General features: G+C 36.7%; 1 protein-coding gene across 1 annotated transcript in view; it reads left to right on the top strand.

The window, feature by feature from the left end:
* Nucleotides 1–17260, top strand: part of HCN1 (hyperpolarization activated cyclic nucleotide gated potassium channel 1) — a 194412-nt gene that overhangs the window by 136183 nt on the left and 40969 nt on the right. The window contains exon 5 of the mRNA XM_065656472.1: nucleotides 12918–13064. Coding sequence (XP_065512544.1) covers nucleotides 12918–13064 — 147 coding nt within the window. The remainder of the gene's footprint in view (nucleotides 1–12917; nucleotides 13065–17260) is intronic.

The following is a 17260-nucleotide window of genomic DNA, read 5'->3' as shown; positions in this document are numbered from 1 at the left end:
AAATACAAATGAAAAGCTTTCCTTGCCTTAGCAGCTTGTTACCTGTGTTTGTTACCTGTTCTATTCTCTTGGGAAGGCTCCCCTACAGTTTCATGGCTATCACACAAAACTTTGTGGTCTAGACCACATGGCTGTTGAAGACTGAAGAAGGGCCTTTTATTTATCTATCGCATGCTTAAAAACCAAGCTCTTCTCAAAACGAGTCTATCTTATTCACAGCCAGGGGCACGATAGTGCAAATTGCTTCTCTTGCCATGGAAATAAAAGCTTCTCTATTCTACTCTAAAACTAAGGTAAATTTTGCTAACATTTTGGATGCTCAGCAGAGTGCTTCTAAAATGCTTAAGATAGGAAGAAATAGATATGTATTTTATGAATCTGATTTCTGTTAAGTTTAAGAAAATCCCTTAGGTCTTTTTAGTCTATAATTGTTTGTAGAATTTTTTAAGACCACTTTGGTAACCTTTCATTACTTTCACGTTTTTTCATAGCCTTTTATAGATGTTTTGCCTACTCCTCCAAAGCTCTTTATATTTATTCTTCTTGTTATGGAAGAAGGAAAAAAGGAAAATGAAGGTATTATTTGGCAGCTATTTCTCTTTCACAGTTACAGCTTTGTGACTTCACCTTTGGGCGAACCGGCTACATTGAATAAAACACTTTCCCTGAGTGTTTTTTGCAGAAATGATGAGCACAGAAATACAGTACCATCATTTGTTTGAGAGTTAAATCTCCATAGAGATGTGGGAAGTAATCCACTATTACTAAGAACTTTTTGTCTGTCTTTTTGGAGAATGAAAAATAAGACTTACTCTTTATGTAAGATTTGGTGCAGTTGGATGATTGAATGGTTGATGCATCGAACTATTTCTTCACAGCCATGAGTATCACAGGAATCGTTAGTCTATTTGTTTGAAGAAAGCTATAAATTACCTTAAAATATGTTCTTTGCAGAATGTGTTCCATTGGCTTTTCTATCCCTGATAGGCTTTCAGGGCTCTCTTATTTTTCATTTTTATTCTAATTAAAGAATTATTTTTAAGTCTTATTAAAACTTAATAAGTTTTTTCTGTACCTAGTGAATAAGTTTCATAATTCTGGAACACCAGAAGATACATCCTGTCACTTACAGGCATTCCTCTGGAACCGTCAGGTCTACAGTGATGCTTTTAAAGGGAGTACAAAAGGTTGCTTGGAGTATTACTTTACTGCCATGGCTGTCATTTATCAGAGAAGCCTCCAGGTGCCATAAATTCATTTCCCTAGGGATGCCTCTGAAGTATTTGTACTTCAAGACTAGATAAAGTCAGGAGAAAAAGAAGATAAGATTACATATATTTTGTAAGAATGGAGGAAACACAAGAGCTGGGAATGTGAAGAAGAGGAACAATTTGTCAGACTGTTGCAGTTTTTGGTGCAGAAGGCTCAGAATCATGAATATTGTGTGATATTGTTTGTTAACCTCAGTGACTCAGGTGAGGCTAGAGACTTGAACAGTCTGACAGACACTTTTAGATTATCTAAAAAAATAAATTATAATCACCAGTTCTGTGTAAGTGGAAGGGCTCTTTGCATCATGCAGTAACAAGCTGTATGCTCAGAGCAGAGGTTTTCTGGTCTCCTCTAAGCTCCTTCAGTTTAAAAAAAAATCTTAGTACTGCAGCTGTCTGACACTGGCTCAGGTGTTTACATGTTAAATATCTCAAGGAAATCAATTAATTACAGCCAATGGTCCTGTGCAGACTCTTCTTTCCCATGAGTAGCATCTGCATGGGATGAGTCTTTGTCAGTCTTTTTCACTACCTTGATTCTGTGTAAGTAATTATACTTTATTGGAAAAGCAAGGTGAAATGTGATCATCTACATTGCTATTTCTATCTCTACAAGGAACAAGATAACTTTCTGTCTCTCGGTAGCTTGATAGATGCTTATCAAGCAAAGCAGAAAAGATACTGAGAGATGCACAGCCTAGGAGAACCATTTCCTTGTCGTTAGGACACTGCTGTGAAATGAGGGAATGGCAATTTCAGGTCTCTAATCAGAGGTCAGGAAAAGCAAAACATCCTATAATTGAGCAACTGGACCATCTTTGTTTGCTGAAGAATCTCTTTGTCTCTCCCTTTAGCTTTGGACAGACCTCCTCATGCACGATAAAGTTATTGCCATGCAAGTGTCTTTGAAATGGATCGATTTAAAAAGCAAGTTCTTTTTGATGAATTGGCATTTTCCACTAATTAACGCAAGAAGAGCTAGCAAGCAATAATTAGGTCTTATCACAGCCAGAATTTCTAGGATCAGCAGCTGTATCATTCCAGTGTTTCTGTCTTCCTTGTGCTGGTGCTTCTAGTAGCATTAGCTGTTGGCACAACACCAAGCAGATGTAACAATTATGGTGCAAATAAAACTTTTTCTTTTTTTCTTCTTTTCATTACAACTATTAAACAATAGATATAAAGTTACATAATTTCAACCTAATTATACCTTTTTTTTCTGTATTCCTCTTCTAAATTACTGCTTCAAATTGCTTCTTGAAATAACTGGATTTCTTGTGGGCGAATTGCTAACAACCGAGCGTGCCCATTTAGCTAAAGCCATGGTAGCGCAGGCCGAACTCAGCGTAGTGCAATGTTCCTGTATTGCGTGCATTCATTGCCCAGGGACAGACGTCCCATCACAGGTCCTTGAGCTGCATGAACTGCTGCTTGTGCCAGAATGAAGCTAAAGGGGTGACCGAGCAGAGGAACTGATCTTCCTCGCCCCCCGCTTCACCCAGAGACAATGTGGGGAACTACTCCTTCTGCCTCCTCTCCCTTCACTCAGGGCACGTTTTAAAATGTATATACTTTTTTTACTGGCACAGGCAAATTAAAAAGAAAAAAAAAAAATCCAAAGCATTCGAAAGATAAAGGAAAATTGTACAAGATGGTATTAAATAGGTATTAAATTTCACTTTGAAACTGGCACTTTTAAGGAGACCCTTACAGCATATCTGATATTTTTAAATTAAGCTGTCATCTGTACAGTATTTTTCTCATTAAAAAATAAAATCGTCCTGCCTTGGACTTGATGCAGTTTCACCTATAGTAGCATGGAGAAGAGATGCTTTTCTTTTCTTGCCTCGGGGCTTTGGTTGTTGTTTCATTAAATTAGAGTTCTGTCATTGCCTCCGTGAAGAGAGGAACTGAGTCTAGTTTTCATGCTCCTTCCGTCCCCTACACTCTTTAAAACAGTAAAAAGCAAATTTGGACAAAATAAAGAACAGACTAAGGAAACAAATCCTATTCAGAAAATTCCCTATAACTTAATTAATTTCTCAATTACACTAATTGAAAAGAACAATAGTAAGAGATTGTGTATTTTGAGGCAATTGAAAGGAAATGTTTAATTACTGCATCTGAGTAAAATGACAGCTTAAAGCATTCTTGCAAGCAACAGTACTCTTTGGGGGGTAATTAGTGAAAAATAGATAGTGAACAGATGATAGCTTTTAGACTAAACAAATCACTTCGGTTTCATCTCATGATAAAGAACTATAGAAGTGAACCTATGACACCATTAAGCAGGAAACTTTATTTTGATCTATGGTTGATTATAAAATGGTTTTGTTGGGGTTTGTTTGGGAATTTTTCTTTGTTTGGTGGTGGTTTTATTGTTTTTTTTTTCTGTGAAGATATCTGTAAGACATAGAGTAACAGTGAGTAAAGTAGACTGTACAAATATCACTGGATTCATAGTGAATTCAGCCATTCGGTGACTGTGGGATGGATAAGTGAGCTTATTACTTTGCCACTGCTGAAACAAGATCACCAAATAGTTGGCAGGTTCGCTGTTTGGTGTCTTTTCTGAACACAACCAGATCCCTGGTCATCTGAGAAGCATCTGTGTTCACTCGTTTTTGGTATATACAGTTATCATTACAGATAATCATCCTATGAGTAAATGTTTAGTGCTGACTCCAAGTGTGACCAAATATTCAGTTAGAGATCATCCTTTGATGCCTCAACAGTCAGATCAAGAGTTCAGCTGGTTCATGAAATAACCTGCCATTGTGGGCCAAAGGACTACACATAAATGAGAGGTGTTTGTGAAATGGAAGTCGTTCCTTTTTCCAATGTAATTGGGGGAACCCACACAAAAGGGATGGGGAGTTGAGTCTTGTGCCCATTTGAAACATGGAGATATTTCCACATGCAAAGCCTTTCTTTCTTTTCCTAATAATCCCAGTCAAAGCTAGGATGAAAAGTATTTTTAAAGGATGAACTGTATGAACACGAGATGTACCTTGCAAGGGGTACAGCAATGTTTCTTGATTCCTGGTTGAACAAGAGGTTGAACAAGGTTGGACAAGAGTCCCCCTTGGCCAAGTGCATGGAAACCACCTGCAGCCCTCTAGTCAGGATGAAGCAGAAGGGTAAGGAGATTATTTTAATTATAGGGCAGAATCAATGAGTCTGCTCCTATACAGATGAAAAAACTGTTGACATATGGAAGAAAATGAACACTGCAAATAGCAGATACATAGTATCAGCTGCTGAAGATAATGCTTTTAAATGCTGGGTGAGACTAAATAGAGGTTGAGCTTAAATGGTTTAGGAATATTTATCCAGAATTCTTTATAGCTTGGGAAGGTGTTTGTGACCTTTCTTTCCTTTCTGTCCTCCAGTAATCTAAAAATCATTCAGGTTCTCAACTAAAGGGTGTAGGTAAAAGCTTAGACCTATGCTGTGTTTGCTTAACATGAGGGCCTTGCAGTAATGAGGAATACTCATTAGCGAGGCAGGATTCCCCTAACTGTGGAGCAGAGCTGATGGGTGATCGTGTTCCCCGTTCTGTTCTATCTGCCAGTAGCTTGAGCTGCAGTCCGGAGGTATCAGCACAGCTAACCCAGAGCAGCAGACCCAGGATGTTATTGTTTGGTTCTGTAACTGTGAATCGAGGCACCAAACAGTTGTCGAATGGATTGTAGGACTGACAACAACTGCAAGAGAGGAGGTAATAACTTTGGAGACCTTGTATCACCCAGCTGACCGGTTCCTTAAATAGCACCGTTTGCAGCCTGAGATGGAAAAGATGCACGTAACAGCATCCTGCAGGATCTATGTGCCCTGCCCAGGCTCCCCTGGTCAGACAATGGCTGGGCCAAAAAGAAGGGTTCCCTATCTTTTGTGAGCAGGAATAATGGGTTTACCTCATTTACACCACTGTATGTCGGGAGTAATGCTTGCAGCTGGTGACATGTTATGGAGTTAAAGAAGTGAAAAATACCAGGTTCTCAGAATAAATGTGACAAGAGAAAATTGAATAAAAAATCTGTTAAATAACCATTAATAAATATAAGCTATACAATTCTTCTCATTCCTTTCCCATTAATCTGTAACTTAATGTCTTTTATTATTATTTTAACATAAAACCCACTTATGAAATTAGACTGGAAGTTCTCAGAAAGGGATAAAAAATGTAGCCTCTGCTGTCTATGATTGTCTCATGTTATTAAAAATCTTCGTGGGAGAATCAAGCCTCAGGGATTTTTTTCAGATATTATTTTTATTTCTACAGATTAGATTATTCATTCAGCAAACAGAAGAAATATCATGTGAAATTTAGACATACAACCATGAAGCTCAGCTAGTGAGCTGGAACTGTTGAATACGGGTTAAGAGGTCATTTTAAAAGCTTGTAAACAACCTATTATCTAATTTCTCAAATGACTGAGTGCAAAAAGCAAATGAATTAATTACTTCATGTGAGAGGGAGGTAGATATAATAAAAAGGGGGAAATGTGCTATAGGAAATTACCCATTCTCTTTTTTCTGGGGAGGGGACACAACATGTAGTTTGTATATACCATTTAAATGGTGATGCATAATAGAATATACGGAATTTAATTGAAAAAGCTTATAAAGTTCAAGCAAAGTGGGTGCTTTAAAATACACAATGTTTTCATTCAAAGTAGTATCTTTAAGTGAAAGTTATGTACTTTCATTATGTGGTCTCTGCACAGAATTTTGCATTATCCCTCTAATTTTAAAAACTATATTTTGCTGAAAGATTGTTTTTAAAAAGTGATGTTACGCCTTTTGCATAAGGAGAAAAACTCTTCCCCTTTATACTCTTTCAGTGCTCATTCACTGCACTTGCACTTGCCCTTCTGCTGCAGAATGAAATCTCAATTAATGAAATATAGATATACTGCTTAAAAATTAATAGCCTGTGAATTTTTGGTCAGATGAAGCTTCAGTTTGTGTTTTTTAAATTCCTTCATCAATGTAATCTGAGTGACAAGACAACATTCAGTTGAATACCAAATTTAAGCATAGTAGACATTACAGATATTTCTGTGAATTGTAAACCAGAAAGTTATTTTCATACGTTTCATTTTTAACCAGGAATATGTTTCCTGCATATTTAGTAGTTTGTGTAATTCCTTAAGGTTTTGCTTTCCAAGTCCACTTATGCATTTGAATAATTCTGAGTAAGAGGCAATAAAACCTGGCAAAGCCTCTCCCCAGCTGTTATTCTTTGCAAATGTGTGATCATCGTTCAGTTCTGTCCATGTCCATACAGCTCTCATTATCTCCAGAGGCAAAGCTCGGTTCCTTCGGTTCATTTCAAGGCCTTGCAGCACGACAGCAGAGAGAAAACGGATTTTGACATCAATGATGCCTGCTTATATTTTGTGGAAAGTGCAGGAATTACATTTGAAGCCCAGAGGTCTAAACCCAGTGAACTTTCACAGGGATTAAAACATACTAGAAAATTGTTTCATAACATTTTAAACTCTGTGTTTATAGAAACACTCTACCAAGAAAATGCTATTTGAATAACATGAACATATTTGGGCTGTGCCTTTTTATTCAACACTTACTTGAAAACCTATTAAGAAAAGGTGGTTGTTGAAATGTCATATGTTCTGCCAGATAAGATAACTGACAGTCACCTGAATCATTGGTTTAGTCACTACTAAAAAGTTAGGGATGAAATTTTATAATTCTTTACTAAAATTAAATCATTTATGTATCAGACAGTTCTGTAGTTCCGTGTATTCTGTTAGTTGTTATTCAGTGATGTGTTGGCATACTAACTACCTTTCCCTTACTTCAATTCAGAGAGAATCATAAATAGCCCTTCCAACTCAGAGAACCCATCTTTTATTTATTTATATTTTTTTTTTAAATAAGAAATTTGGAATACAAATATAACATCCTCACCTGGCATTTGATAAATAAAGATTCATCAATGCCGCCCTGTAGCATTCACTTTCTTCTTTTGATAATCAGATTTATTAAATTTATTCCTTTAAGTATGAAATTTTAGAAGCACAGTTATAAGAGCAAATGATTGAACTTGAAAGGAAACCTTTAGTATTTTCATGTTGGATCAGACGCTGTATATAGTGTATCACAATAGAAAGGTTCATATTTTAGAAACTTCAAATAATTTATGTTTTAAAATACATGGTTACAGTTGATGATGAGCAAATTGGTCATTAATAGTCATTTAGACCTCCCCTAGGATGAATGGAGAGAGAGATAAGGATTACAAAGGTGAGTTTCTTCCATATAGGCAAGACATGAATTTTAGAATGAGATTAATTGTCCCTTTTTATCTCTCGCTGGTTACAGGAGAGAGAATCAGGATAACTGGTTTAAATTAAACACTTGACTTTTAGAAAGCTGAACTAAGGTATCGCATGAATAACTTCCCAATTTTTGTTGTCAGTTCACACAGTCTGTTTAACACAGAAAGAGAGCAGTCTTAATTTTATAATTCTAAAAGTTTCTGTTCAGAGTCCAATTTTGGTGATAGTAGTTTGCTATCTTTTGATTCGCTTGCTTTTTTTGAATTAGTAGATGAAAGTTTACAAAGATGAAAATAATTTATGTATTAGGATGTATCAGAAGTTTCTGGGATCTCTTCTGTGTGTCACCTGCTATGCAGACTGTAACATGTCATCTACACAAAACTTATTTGCTTTAGGGTGTATAGACCTCATCCTGTTCTCACAAACAAAGCTGGTGTAAGGCAAATTTTACTTGCTTTCACATGTACTATTGCCAGCGCTTCCCCTGCTTTGGTTGTGGGCCCTTTAGGAGTTTTCCAGATATCCAGGTGGACCAAGCCTTGTAGAAAAATACCTAAAGATATGATATTGTCCCTGGGCTTGGATAATACCTTTCTGAGTGAAAAAGACCTCACTTCTCTCCTTTGCCTTTTTTCCATATCTATTTTTTTAAGAATAACTCCAGTTTCCTAACCAACTCTACCAAGGACCTCATATGATTGATGTCATACTACTTACCTGTTACTGGAGGAGCACAGTGGCAGAATTTTGCCACATACAAGGATCCCATTAATAAGATTATGGCTGAAACAACAAGAAACAATTATTACTGGATGGTGCTTTTCAGTAAAAATCTGTGAAATATTACTTGACTTTGAAATCCACTTATCTCGTGCCTACTTCAGCAATTTTATTCGTTTATTTGTGTAGCATTTTTAGGCATTTTCATTTCAGCGATGAATGTAAAACACTGAGACAGAAATTACAGAAATTATGGCAGTGCAATATATAAATCACATTAATATATGTACTTATTTTAGGAGAAACAATTCAATATTCATCTTAAAAAAGAGATAGGTGTGGAGTCGTCAGCAACACAATATTTTTTCCATTCAGTGTGATATTGAAAACACCATGAATATGTAGTTGTAACAGGCATGGAAAACAGCATCAGCATTCAAAAATACTGTTTACTTTTATGAATATATAAGGTAAGCATGTAATGAATTTGAGAGGGAGTAAAACTAAAGTGCAAAAAGAATATATTCTTTCTACAGGCCAAAGAAAAAGTGTAGATAGTATAGAAGCACAGCAGGATAAAAAATATGTATTTGTATGCATTAGAAAAGCATTTAAAATTGCATCAAGTAGGATCAGAAGGCCTGTGATCTCCAGAATTCAGAGTATAAACCAGGTAATCCAGGGGAAGGGAAGGAAAGGGAAGGGAAAGTGACAATCTTTCCATTTAATGGCAATCAGTTACATCATTATGCGTTAAGGAGTGATTTAAAGCAGTCTGAAAGAATTTGATAACAGGCAAACATATTTAGGTTAACTTGACCGTGTTTAGAGTTTTATGGAAATAAATTCATGCTCGAGTGTAATAACATCAGACAGAACAATTTAAAAACATTTTTCTTATCTTTCCTTTTTCTTGCTGTGCCTTAATCCAGCACAGTCTCTGCTCAATAGGCTGGATGCCTCTTCTTTCTCTCCTCAGAACTCTGGAATTGGAGATAGTTTGCTGTTGCCTCTGACATCTCTTTGTACACGCATACATGGAGTCCCTTACAAAGTGCTTCTTCCTAGAAAAATGTAGCTCTCCTTAGTGTCAGGCATTAGCAAGGGTGGAAAGGCAATCTGAAATTTAAAAGGAGTGGTTTTGCACAGTCATTTATATTTTAAATGTAGTCTGGGACTTTTTGTGAGCCATAAGAAAAGACCATAAAAAAGAAAAAAAAATAGAAAAAAAAAAGTAATTAAAGTCAGTTTTGAGGGAACTTGTCGTGACACTGACAGTTATTTCACACAGATAGAAGAAAAGCACCAGAAGTGCTTTTGTGAGTGTGGAATTAAGACATTTCTTTCTGAATGAACCAAAACAAACAGGAAAAAAAAAGGGGGGGGGGGGGCAAATGAAAATTTTCAATCTAGAAGGAAAACGATACAGCATACAGTGTGATGAGAAAAGCCATTAGAGAGAAATTATTCCACTTATATATGAAGATGCAGGTTCAAGTGTCAGGTCTGATGGATGACTCAGGATCAGCTACAGTTCTTTTGAATATGACTAAAATACAAAGTGTTGACAAAATTTAACTTCACTTACAATTTTATGAACTTCATATGTAAAATCACACTTGGGAAAATCAGGGGAAGAAGCTAGTGGATTTTTGTATTTATTCAAGGGATTCACGGTGCTAATGAGACTTTTTAAACCTTTTTGACCTGTAATTTTTTCCCAGAGAGTAGTTCCGTTCTCTTTAAATTATTTGCTTTTTTTGCAAGAGCAAAAAACAAACAAGCAAACTAAAAAACCACGATCAAAACAAACAAAAAACTACCAAAAAATCAGTATAATTATTTAAAAGTAAAAAATGCCTCCATTTCTAACCGTTATTGATATCTGTGGTACCCAGAGATAAACTATTCTTTTAAATTAACTTTAGAAAATTAGTGGTTTATTATTAAAAAAAAATGAACAAGACCTTATCAATTTTGCTCTCTTTTTATCTTCATTTTAGCACAGTTTTTTGCCACTGGCATGTGACACACCAAAGTGATGACTAATATAGGATATGCTCAATATAGCGAATAACATATAGCAGGTTGAAAAAATGAACTTGCTTTTCTGAGAAATAAAAGTAGAATTTTTACTTGGACTGAGTTAGTGAAAGATACCAGTCACTGAAGAAAATAATAAGTTAAAAGTTTTGAGGGAAGACTTCACGTGAATGCTATAACAATGTCAAGAAGGGAGTAATAGTGGCATGAATGATACAGAATATGAAAATCACACTGAGAAAGATCAGGAAAAGATTTATTACAGGGTGATAGTGATAGTCAGATATTTCGACACAGAAAAAGACCTTGATAGTATTTTGAATGGCTAAATATTTCTGGGAATTGTGGGAGACTTTAATTCCTTGTTATACATTTTTTAAAGAGAATATTGCTTATATGCAGCTGTCCCTATTATTCTATGTGTTACTTGGAAACATTCTGAGACACACCAGAGATAAGCTCTACGTTCCTACTAGTTTTATAATTTTTGTTTCCCTAAAATTCTCATGTGTAAGCGTAAACTCTGGTAGAGAAAAGAACTTGCTTGTGTGGGAGAAAGAACCTATTCAAATAACAGCACTAATGAAAGAGAGCAATGTAAATTGCTGGCAAAGCAAATTGCTTTTAGCGTGAATGTTCTCTTCTTCAAGGTCATTCTGGTATTAAAGTCCTTTGCAGCTCGCTTGCATTATACATCTCCATGAATGTATATTTTTTACTAGCAAGGATTACTTCTATTAGTGTCGCTCAAGCAGGTCAGTATACGAACGAGATTGGGTAAAGGGGTGCAGCCCCTGTGCTGGGGAGCACAGAGAAGTCCTTTCCCTGCCCGCGTGTGCTGAGACGTGTGACACATGTGACACGTCCATATGTGAGGCCACAGCCATGGTGGGCTGGACACAGACACAAAGACATTGCGCAGTGCACTGCACAGCAGCAGGGACTGTCTGACCGCCTTGGAGAGATATTAATATAGAGAGCACTGGGCAATCTCATACCCCTTCCTTCCAGGTAAATCAGTATCTAGATTAGCTGCAACTGATTAGTGAGGTAATCTTATAATAGAGCCAATACCTTGTTTATGCTAGAGCTTATCTGCTGGTGGCCCAGAACTCTGATTCATAGCCACAATATATGGATAATTTTTTCCAAATCAGAATGGAAACCAGTATGAGCATGCAAATTTAAATCTTGCTTCTAGAGGATGAGGGCGAAGAATTGCTGCTTCAGAGGTGCAAAGTAGCCGTACAAAGGTTGAATCAGTCTTATATATTCATCATACTTTGTTAAATAGTCCCATGCAAAATTACTTTCTTCTTATTTAGGGAATGCATGTCATACATGTGGCTCCATCTAAGATTTTGCCACTTTGTAAAGCAAAAACTAATTTCAATGCCGAGGATGGAGCAGCGTCCAATTATACATATGTATTTACACAATGTATATATATTCAAAGTTAAAGGATATGTGCTGCATTTCATAAGGAGTGCATGTACATTATAAATTCATTCAATTGCTCTGCAGAGATGCTGGTCCTAATTAAGACTTCATTATCTAAATATGCAGGAAAAAATGAGGAAAAAAAAAAGGGAAGACTCTTTACATAAGTAAACCAAGTTTCTGTCAAGTTTTAACTGTAAGCCTGGAAGGGGTTTTATCCTCTGCCTCAGTGCCTCATCCCCTTCAGCTGGGACCAGGACAGGGGGTCTGAGGGGCAGAAGTCTTGCTCAGGTGGTACTTGCCCATATGTGGTTTAGGCAACTTCTCAGTTTTGTGGGTCTTGGATGTACCATCAAGTTTAGTACAGTACAACTCTGAGAATGTTAGTTCAGGACTTTCTTTTCTGAAAATTATGCTATCCAGAGAGGCTTCTGAAGAAGGGAAGCAAACAAAGCAGAAGACAGGACAGAGGACTAGTAGAAACAAGATAGATGAAGTGAAGTTCTCTCAGTCTTCTGGGCCCTGGTGTTGCTCTCTTCCCTCATTTTCTGGTGCCATGCCTATTTCTCCAGTTCGCTTCTCTTTTCATTCCTTCTGAGGAATGCTTTCTACATAATTATCTCCACAGATTTTAACTTTTTTCTTCAGTCATCTTATAAGCATACGTGACATTAATATGTTGCATACTAATACAGCGCAGACAATTCCTGAAATTTCACGTGTTAAACTCTCTCTGCAGCACTGGACATGTGGATGCACACTTTGTACAGCTTCCCTATCTGCCACATGGAATGGGCTAAAAATTGTAGAGCTGGGATTTTAGGGAACATGTGACAAGTGTGAGGTTTGGCTTCTAAAACTTGTATATTAATGTGTATATCAGCTTTGCCACTAAAGGCAGTTTCTGTAAGTTGTAGTTGTTGTGCGGTTACATGAGTAATACTAAATTAACTAATATTTGTGTGAGAGTTCTCCAATATATGAATAAAATATTATCTTTATAAAATATATCAATCTTAAGTGGGTACATAAATGAATTTTCATTTTCTGGATGCTTTTAGACAGTAAAAAGGATGTGTTGGTTTTTGGGTTTTGTTTTTTTTTAACTGTCTTCCTTTTATTGCCCTGACAGTACAAACAAGTGGAACAGTACATGTCATTCCACAAGTTACCTGCTGAAATGCGCCAGAAGATCCATGATTACTATGAGCACCGCTACCAAGGCAAGATCTTTGATGAAGAAAACATTCTCAATGAGCTCAATGATCCCCTCAGGGAGGTAAGATTAAAGCATTTGGGTGGTTCTTCATGGTACGGAAAATTTCCATGTCTTCGCTGTGTTGAAATGCTCTTTGTAATTCCATTCTGTAACATTTAATCTCATTTGACCTAGTCAAAGAATGACCAGGAGAATGAACTTTATATTAGATTGACACAAAGAAATAAGCAGACTTACACTGTATTCTGAACCAATCTGTCAGAGTCACTGCCACACAAGCATATCGAAGAGTAAAATATCATCCTTAATTGTTGAGGGACGGTCTGGATTAGAATGGTACTCAGTGAAAGGTTTTTTCTGCTCTCCCTGCTTGCTAGCCATGCATCTGTACAGATGAAACTAGTGAAGGGAGAGCTCCTGTTTTCATTCTGTGGAGTAGCATCCTTGGTTAAGATGGTCTTTACTTGAGATGGTGAGGCTGGCATAAGATATATAAATAATAAAAAAAGTAATTTGGTTAAAAATAATTTCCATGGTTTTTGTTGTCTGTGGGTTTTTTGGTGGTTGTTACTATGTTTTTGTTTTGTTTGGGTTTTTTATTTTATTGTTGGGTTTTTATGTTATGTTATGTTGTATGTGGCAATGGTTGGAATTTTCTTTGGCAAGGTGTTTGTGTGGGAGGAAGGCAGCATTTGTCTTGCTATAACAGAGGTAACTGCTTAATGAGAATGCAAATCTGACTGTCTTCTGCTGGGTGATGCTCATGCCTGACCTACTCAGGGGTGTTTGTGCTATCATTTTGCTAATATCCTCTACTGCAAGGAGGAAGAAAAAATACAAAGGAGAAAAATGAAGTTGAAGAATTCAGAAAGAAGAAAGCATAAACAGGGAAAGGAGAAAAGAAACAGTAGAAGGGGATAATAAGGGAGGAACAGTCTGATACGTGATGAAACCTATGTCATTTTCAGTAATGTCACTTAGTATCTTCAGCCATGGGAGAAGTGGTGCTGAATGTGTGTGTGTATACACAAATATTATATATATAATGTATACATAACACCTAGCAGAGCACCAGATGACATCTGTACTTTTGGAAAGATATGTGAAGGTTGTTTATTTTTTCACAAGTTTTGGGCCATAAGAACATGAGTCTGTGATAGATTGTTTGTACCATTGAATACTGCTCTTTGTTGTGAAGGGAAAACATGTCATACAATCCATTGCCAAAATCAATCAAGTGCCATATTTTAAATAGTCAAGAAATAATGCCTTGTCCGGTCATGGGCTGTGAGGCCAGCTGGTGCAGTTTGGCCACGTCTGTGTTGTTAAAGTCCAATAGTGGCCTCCCTCCTTACAAACTGCCAACTGGGGATGGTGAACCCTGCCCAAAGTTGCTGGGTCATTGCTAGAGAGTTCAAATCAAAATCAGGCCAAACCATGAACAATTTAACAGTACAGACAACTGGATTCCAGTGCCTGGACCCATTCAATTCCCTAACATAGGGGCAGCCTGAATCCTTTAATTATATTGTGAATTTGTAAGTGTTTTGGAGGGCAGGTGGAGGGCTCTCCCTTCTGCACTGTCTCTGCCAATTTACCCTGGGGCTCCCCTCAATATCTTTTGAAATATCATGAGGAGAATGTACTACAAAAAATCTATCATGTAGGACACGAAAAGTTAAAAAGTTATTTTTTAAGTTATTAAAAATTATCCCTAGAGTGCAGTGGCAGCCAAAACATGAATCTTGGCCAGTATGGAGCTTTGTTAAAAAAACAGATGCGTATCCAGATGCATCAGTCACTGACATCAGAAAGTTTCGTCTATTTCTGCTTTTAAGGAAAGCATTTCTCCATAAATGAAGTCTAAACCGCTCCTATTGCAAAACCTTATTTATTAACAATTTGCAGTTATATGGCACCCTAATACCTGTCTTTTCTTCCTTTCCTTATCCCTCTCTCCTTGTTTCCTCCCTCCCTCCCCTACTGTCCTGTCACCTTCCTTTCCTTTTTTTTCATTGCTTAAGAGCAGCACAGCAAATTTGGTCAAGCATAAAAAAATCAAAAAGCACTTCTGAGGAGATATCAAACATGGAAAATTTAAAAAATTAATAAGCCACTAAAACATGAAGTAAAAATAGAATTTCTCTGAAGGAGTGGCTTCTGGTTTTGCTATGGTCATGCTGTCGTTAGCATGTTTTCTTTGTTCTCTGTGTTACATGAAAAATATTTATTTACTCAGTAGAATGTGTTCCTCAGACACTACAATCAGGTTGCACAGTGCCCTGATGACAACATAGAATTTGTTCCAGAAAAAGCTAAGAGGAGGGAAAAAAAAAGAGTAATAGCTGAACAGTGCCAGTGCCAGAACAGGTTTCCAATGAATCTGTCCAAATTCTGATGGCAGCTCCTGCACTGTGCCCTGAAAACACCACTTGGGTGTTTGCTTAGTTTAGCAGTTTCAAATTATGTTTTAGGTACTGTTTCGGTATGCACAGCTTGGTAGTGCAGGTAGGGGCTTTTTGGTGTTACCAATGGATAATAAATTGGACCCTTAAAGGCAGAACATATGTTCTTATATGGGATGGGATATACCATCTTACATCTCAATAACTGCAGAAGGCTATAACATCCAGGTGATAGCACAGATACCCTAGGTGCATCATTCAAGAATAAGTATTTACTACATTTCTTAAGTTTTTAATTAATCCTGCATTTTATTATACCTTGAGTTTAGCATAGGGTAAGAAATAAACATTGAGAGTCTCCACAGGGCATGCTTAGCCTGATGAAAGTAGCTTATGATGAAGACATTCAACTGAAACCATTATTTCCTCACTTACAGCAAACAGAATAAAAGAAACTACAGAAACTACTGCATAATTATAGCATGAATATCATCAAATGTTATAAAAAAGTTGTTTTAGGTTCCTCTTGTTCTCAGCCATTCAAGTTTACTGTATGTACTGAAATTTTCAACAGCTAGGCTCTCTTCAGGAGCGACGACCTTTTTTTTCTCTATGGTTTAAAATTTTGACTCATGCTTTTTTAGCAGCTAAGTAATTATTTATGATACAAATATGATCATTCAACCATTAAAAATAGTTGAAGGACATAGAATTATCAGCAAAAACCTGGTGTAAAATTAATTCTTGAATGAGAAATGCTACTAATAAATCTGTATGTGCTTATAGTAGAGGTAAGACTTTTTTGGTAAAAGAGGATGGGTGTTCACCTTACAGAGCTTCTGAAAATCATGTATGGAACATTTTGGTTGATTAAAACAATGAAAACCTAAGAAAAGGTTTCATGTCAGTGGCAAATTTTGTTTGGTAACAGAAATAGAATCATGTTTGTTGTGGGGAATTAACTAGGGCTTCATTAAAAAAGAGAAAAAGAACATTGAGCATTTTTAAATTTTAAAAGGCTCCCACTAGGTGGTTCATAGCTGAGTAAAGCAACTGATAGCTGACTTCTGTCATTCAAGAGTAAGCTTGTATTAATGAAGAGATTCCCTTCAATGACGGGAAACTAAGGCAGACATTGATTAGAAAATGGGACTTAAAAATTTTATTTTCTCCCTGCTTAAGTTAGCTGCACAATTTGGGTATATTAGTCCCATGGTAATGTAGTTAATTGGATATTCTCACCTCTACACACACAAACTGAATTAAGCAGGTGTTGCCATATGTGGTGTGCTGCTACCTGCTTGTGAGGAAAAGTGCTGTCTGATGAAAGTAAAGAATTAAAAGTTTCTTTTAATTAAATTCAGAAATTTTACTCTTACTGAAAAGCATATCCCATTTTTCACAGTTACACTTATCTGATAATAACTGTCCAGCTTTCTTGAGAATCAGATAGTCTGGAAACTCCTGGCAGTTACAATTTCAGTAGACATGGCAGATTTTAAATTGCTTCTTCCAGGCCGTGCAGGGTTGGAATCATCAAACGTGTCTGAGTTCCACGCAAGTTCTGCAGCAAGTCTGAGCTAATCACCAGGCTCTCTCTGCACATCCCACCCCCCACAGACACACTCTCGCTGTGAAGAAAACCTAGCTGACTAGCCTAGAAAAAAAGGCTTCATCTTCAAACAGCAGTTGACACGTGAAATAAGTTCTGTCTTTAATAGAATTTGCAATTAACTATCTCCCTCCCTCATTTCTTGAGATAGTAATTAGCAATTGGTACCAATTAGCATATTTCCCTTATATAAATGTCATCTCCAGTTTTTCAGCAGAGATACTTTTAGAGATCTCTGA

The sequence above is a fragment of the Caloenas nicobarica genome, chromosome Z (assembly GCF_036013445.1).
Source record: "Caloenas nicobarica isolate bCalNic1 chromosome Z, bCalNic1.hap1, whole genome shotgun sequence".
Taxonomy (NCBI): domain Eukaryota; kingdom Metazoa; phylum Chordata; class Aves; order Columbiformes; family Columbidae; genus Caloenas; species Caloenas nicobarica.
The sequence above is the reverse complement of the archived record's forward strand: the minus strand, read 5'-3'. Positions and strand labels throughout refer to the sequence as shown.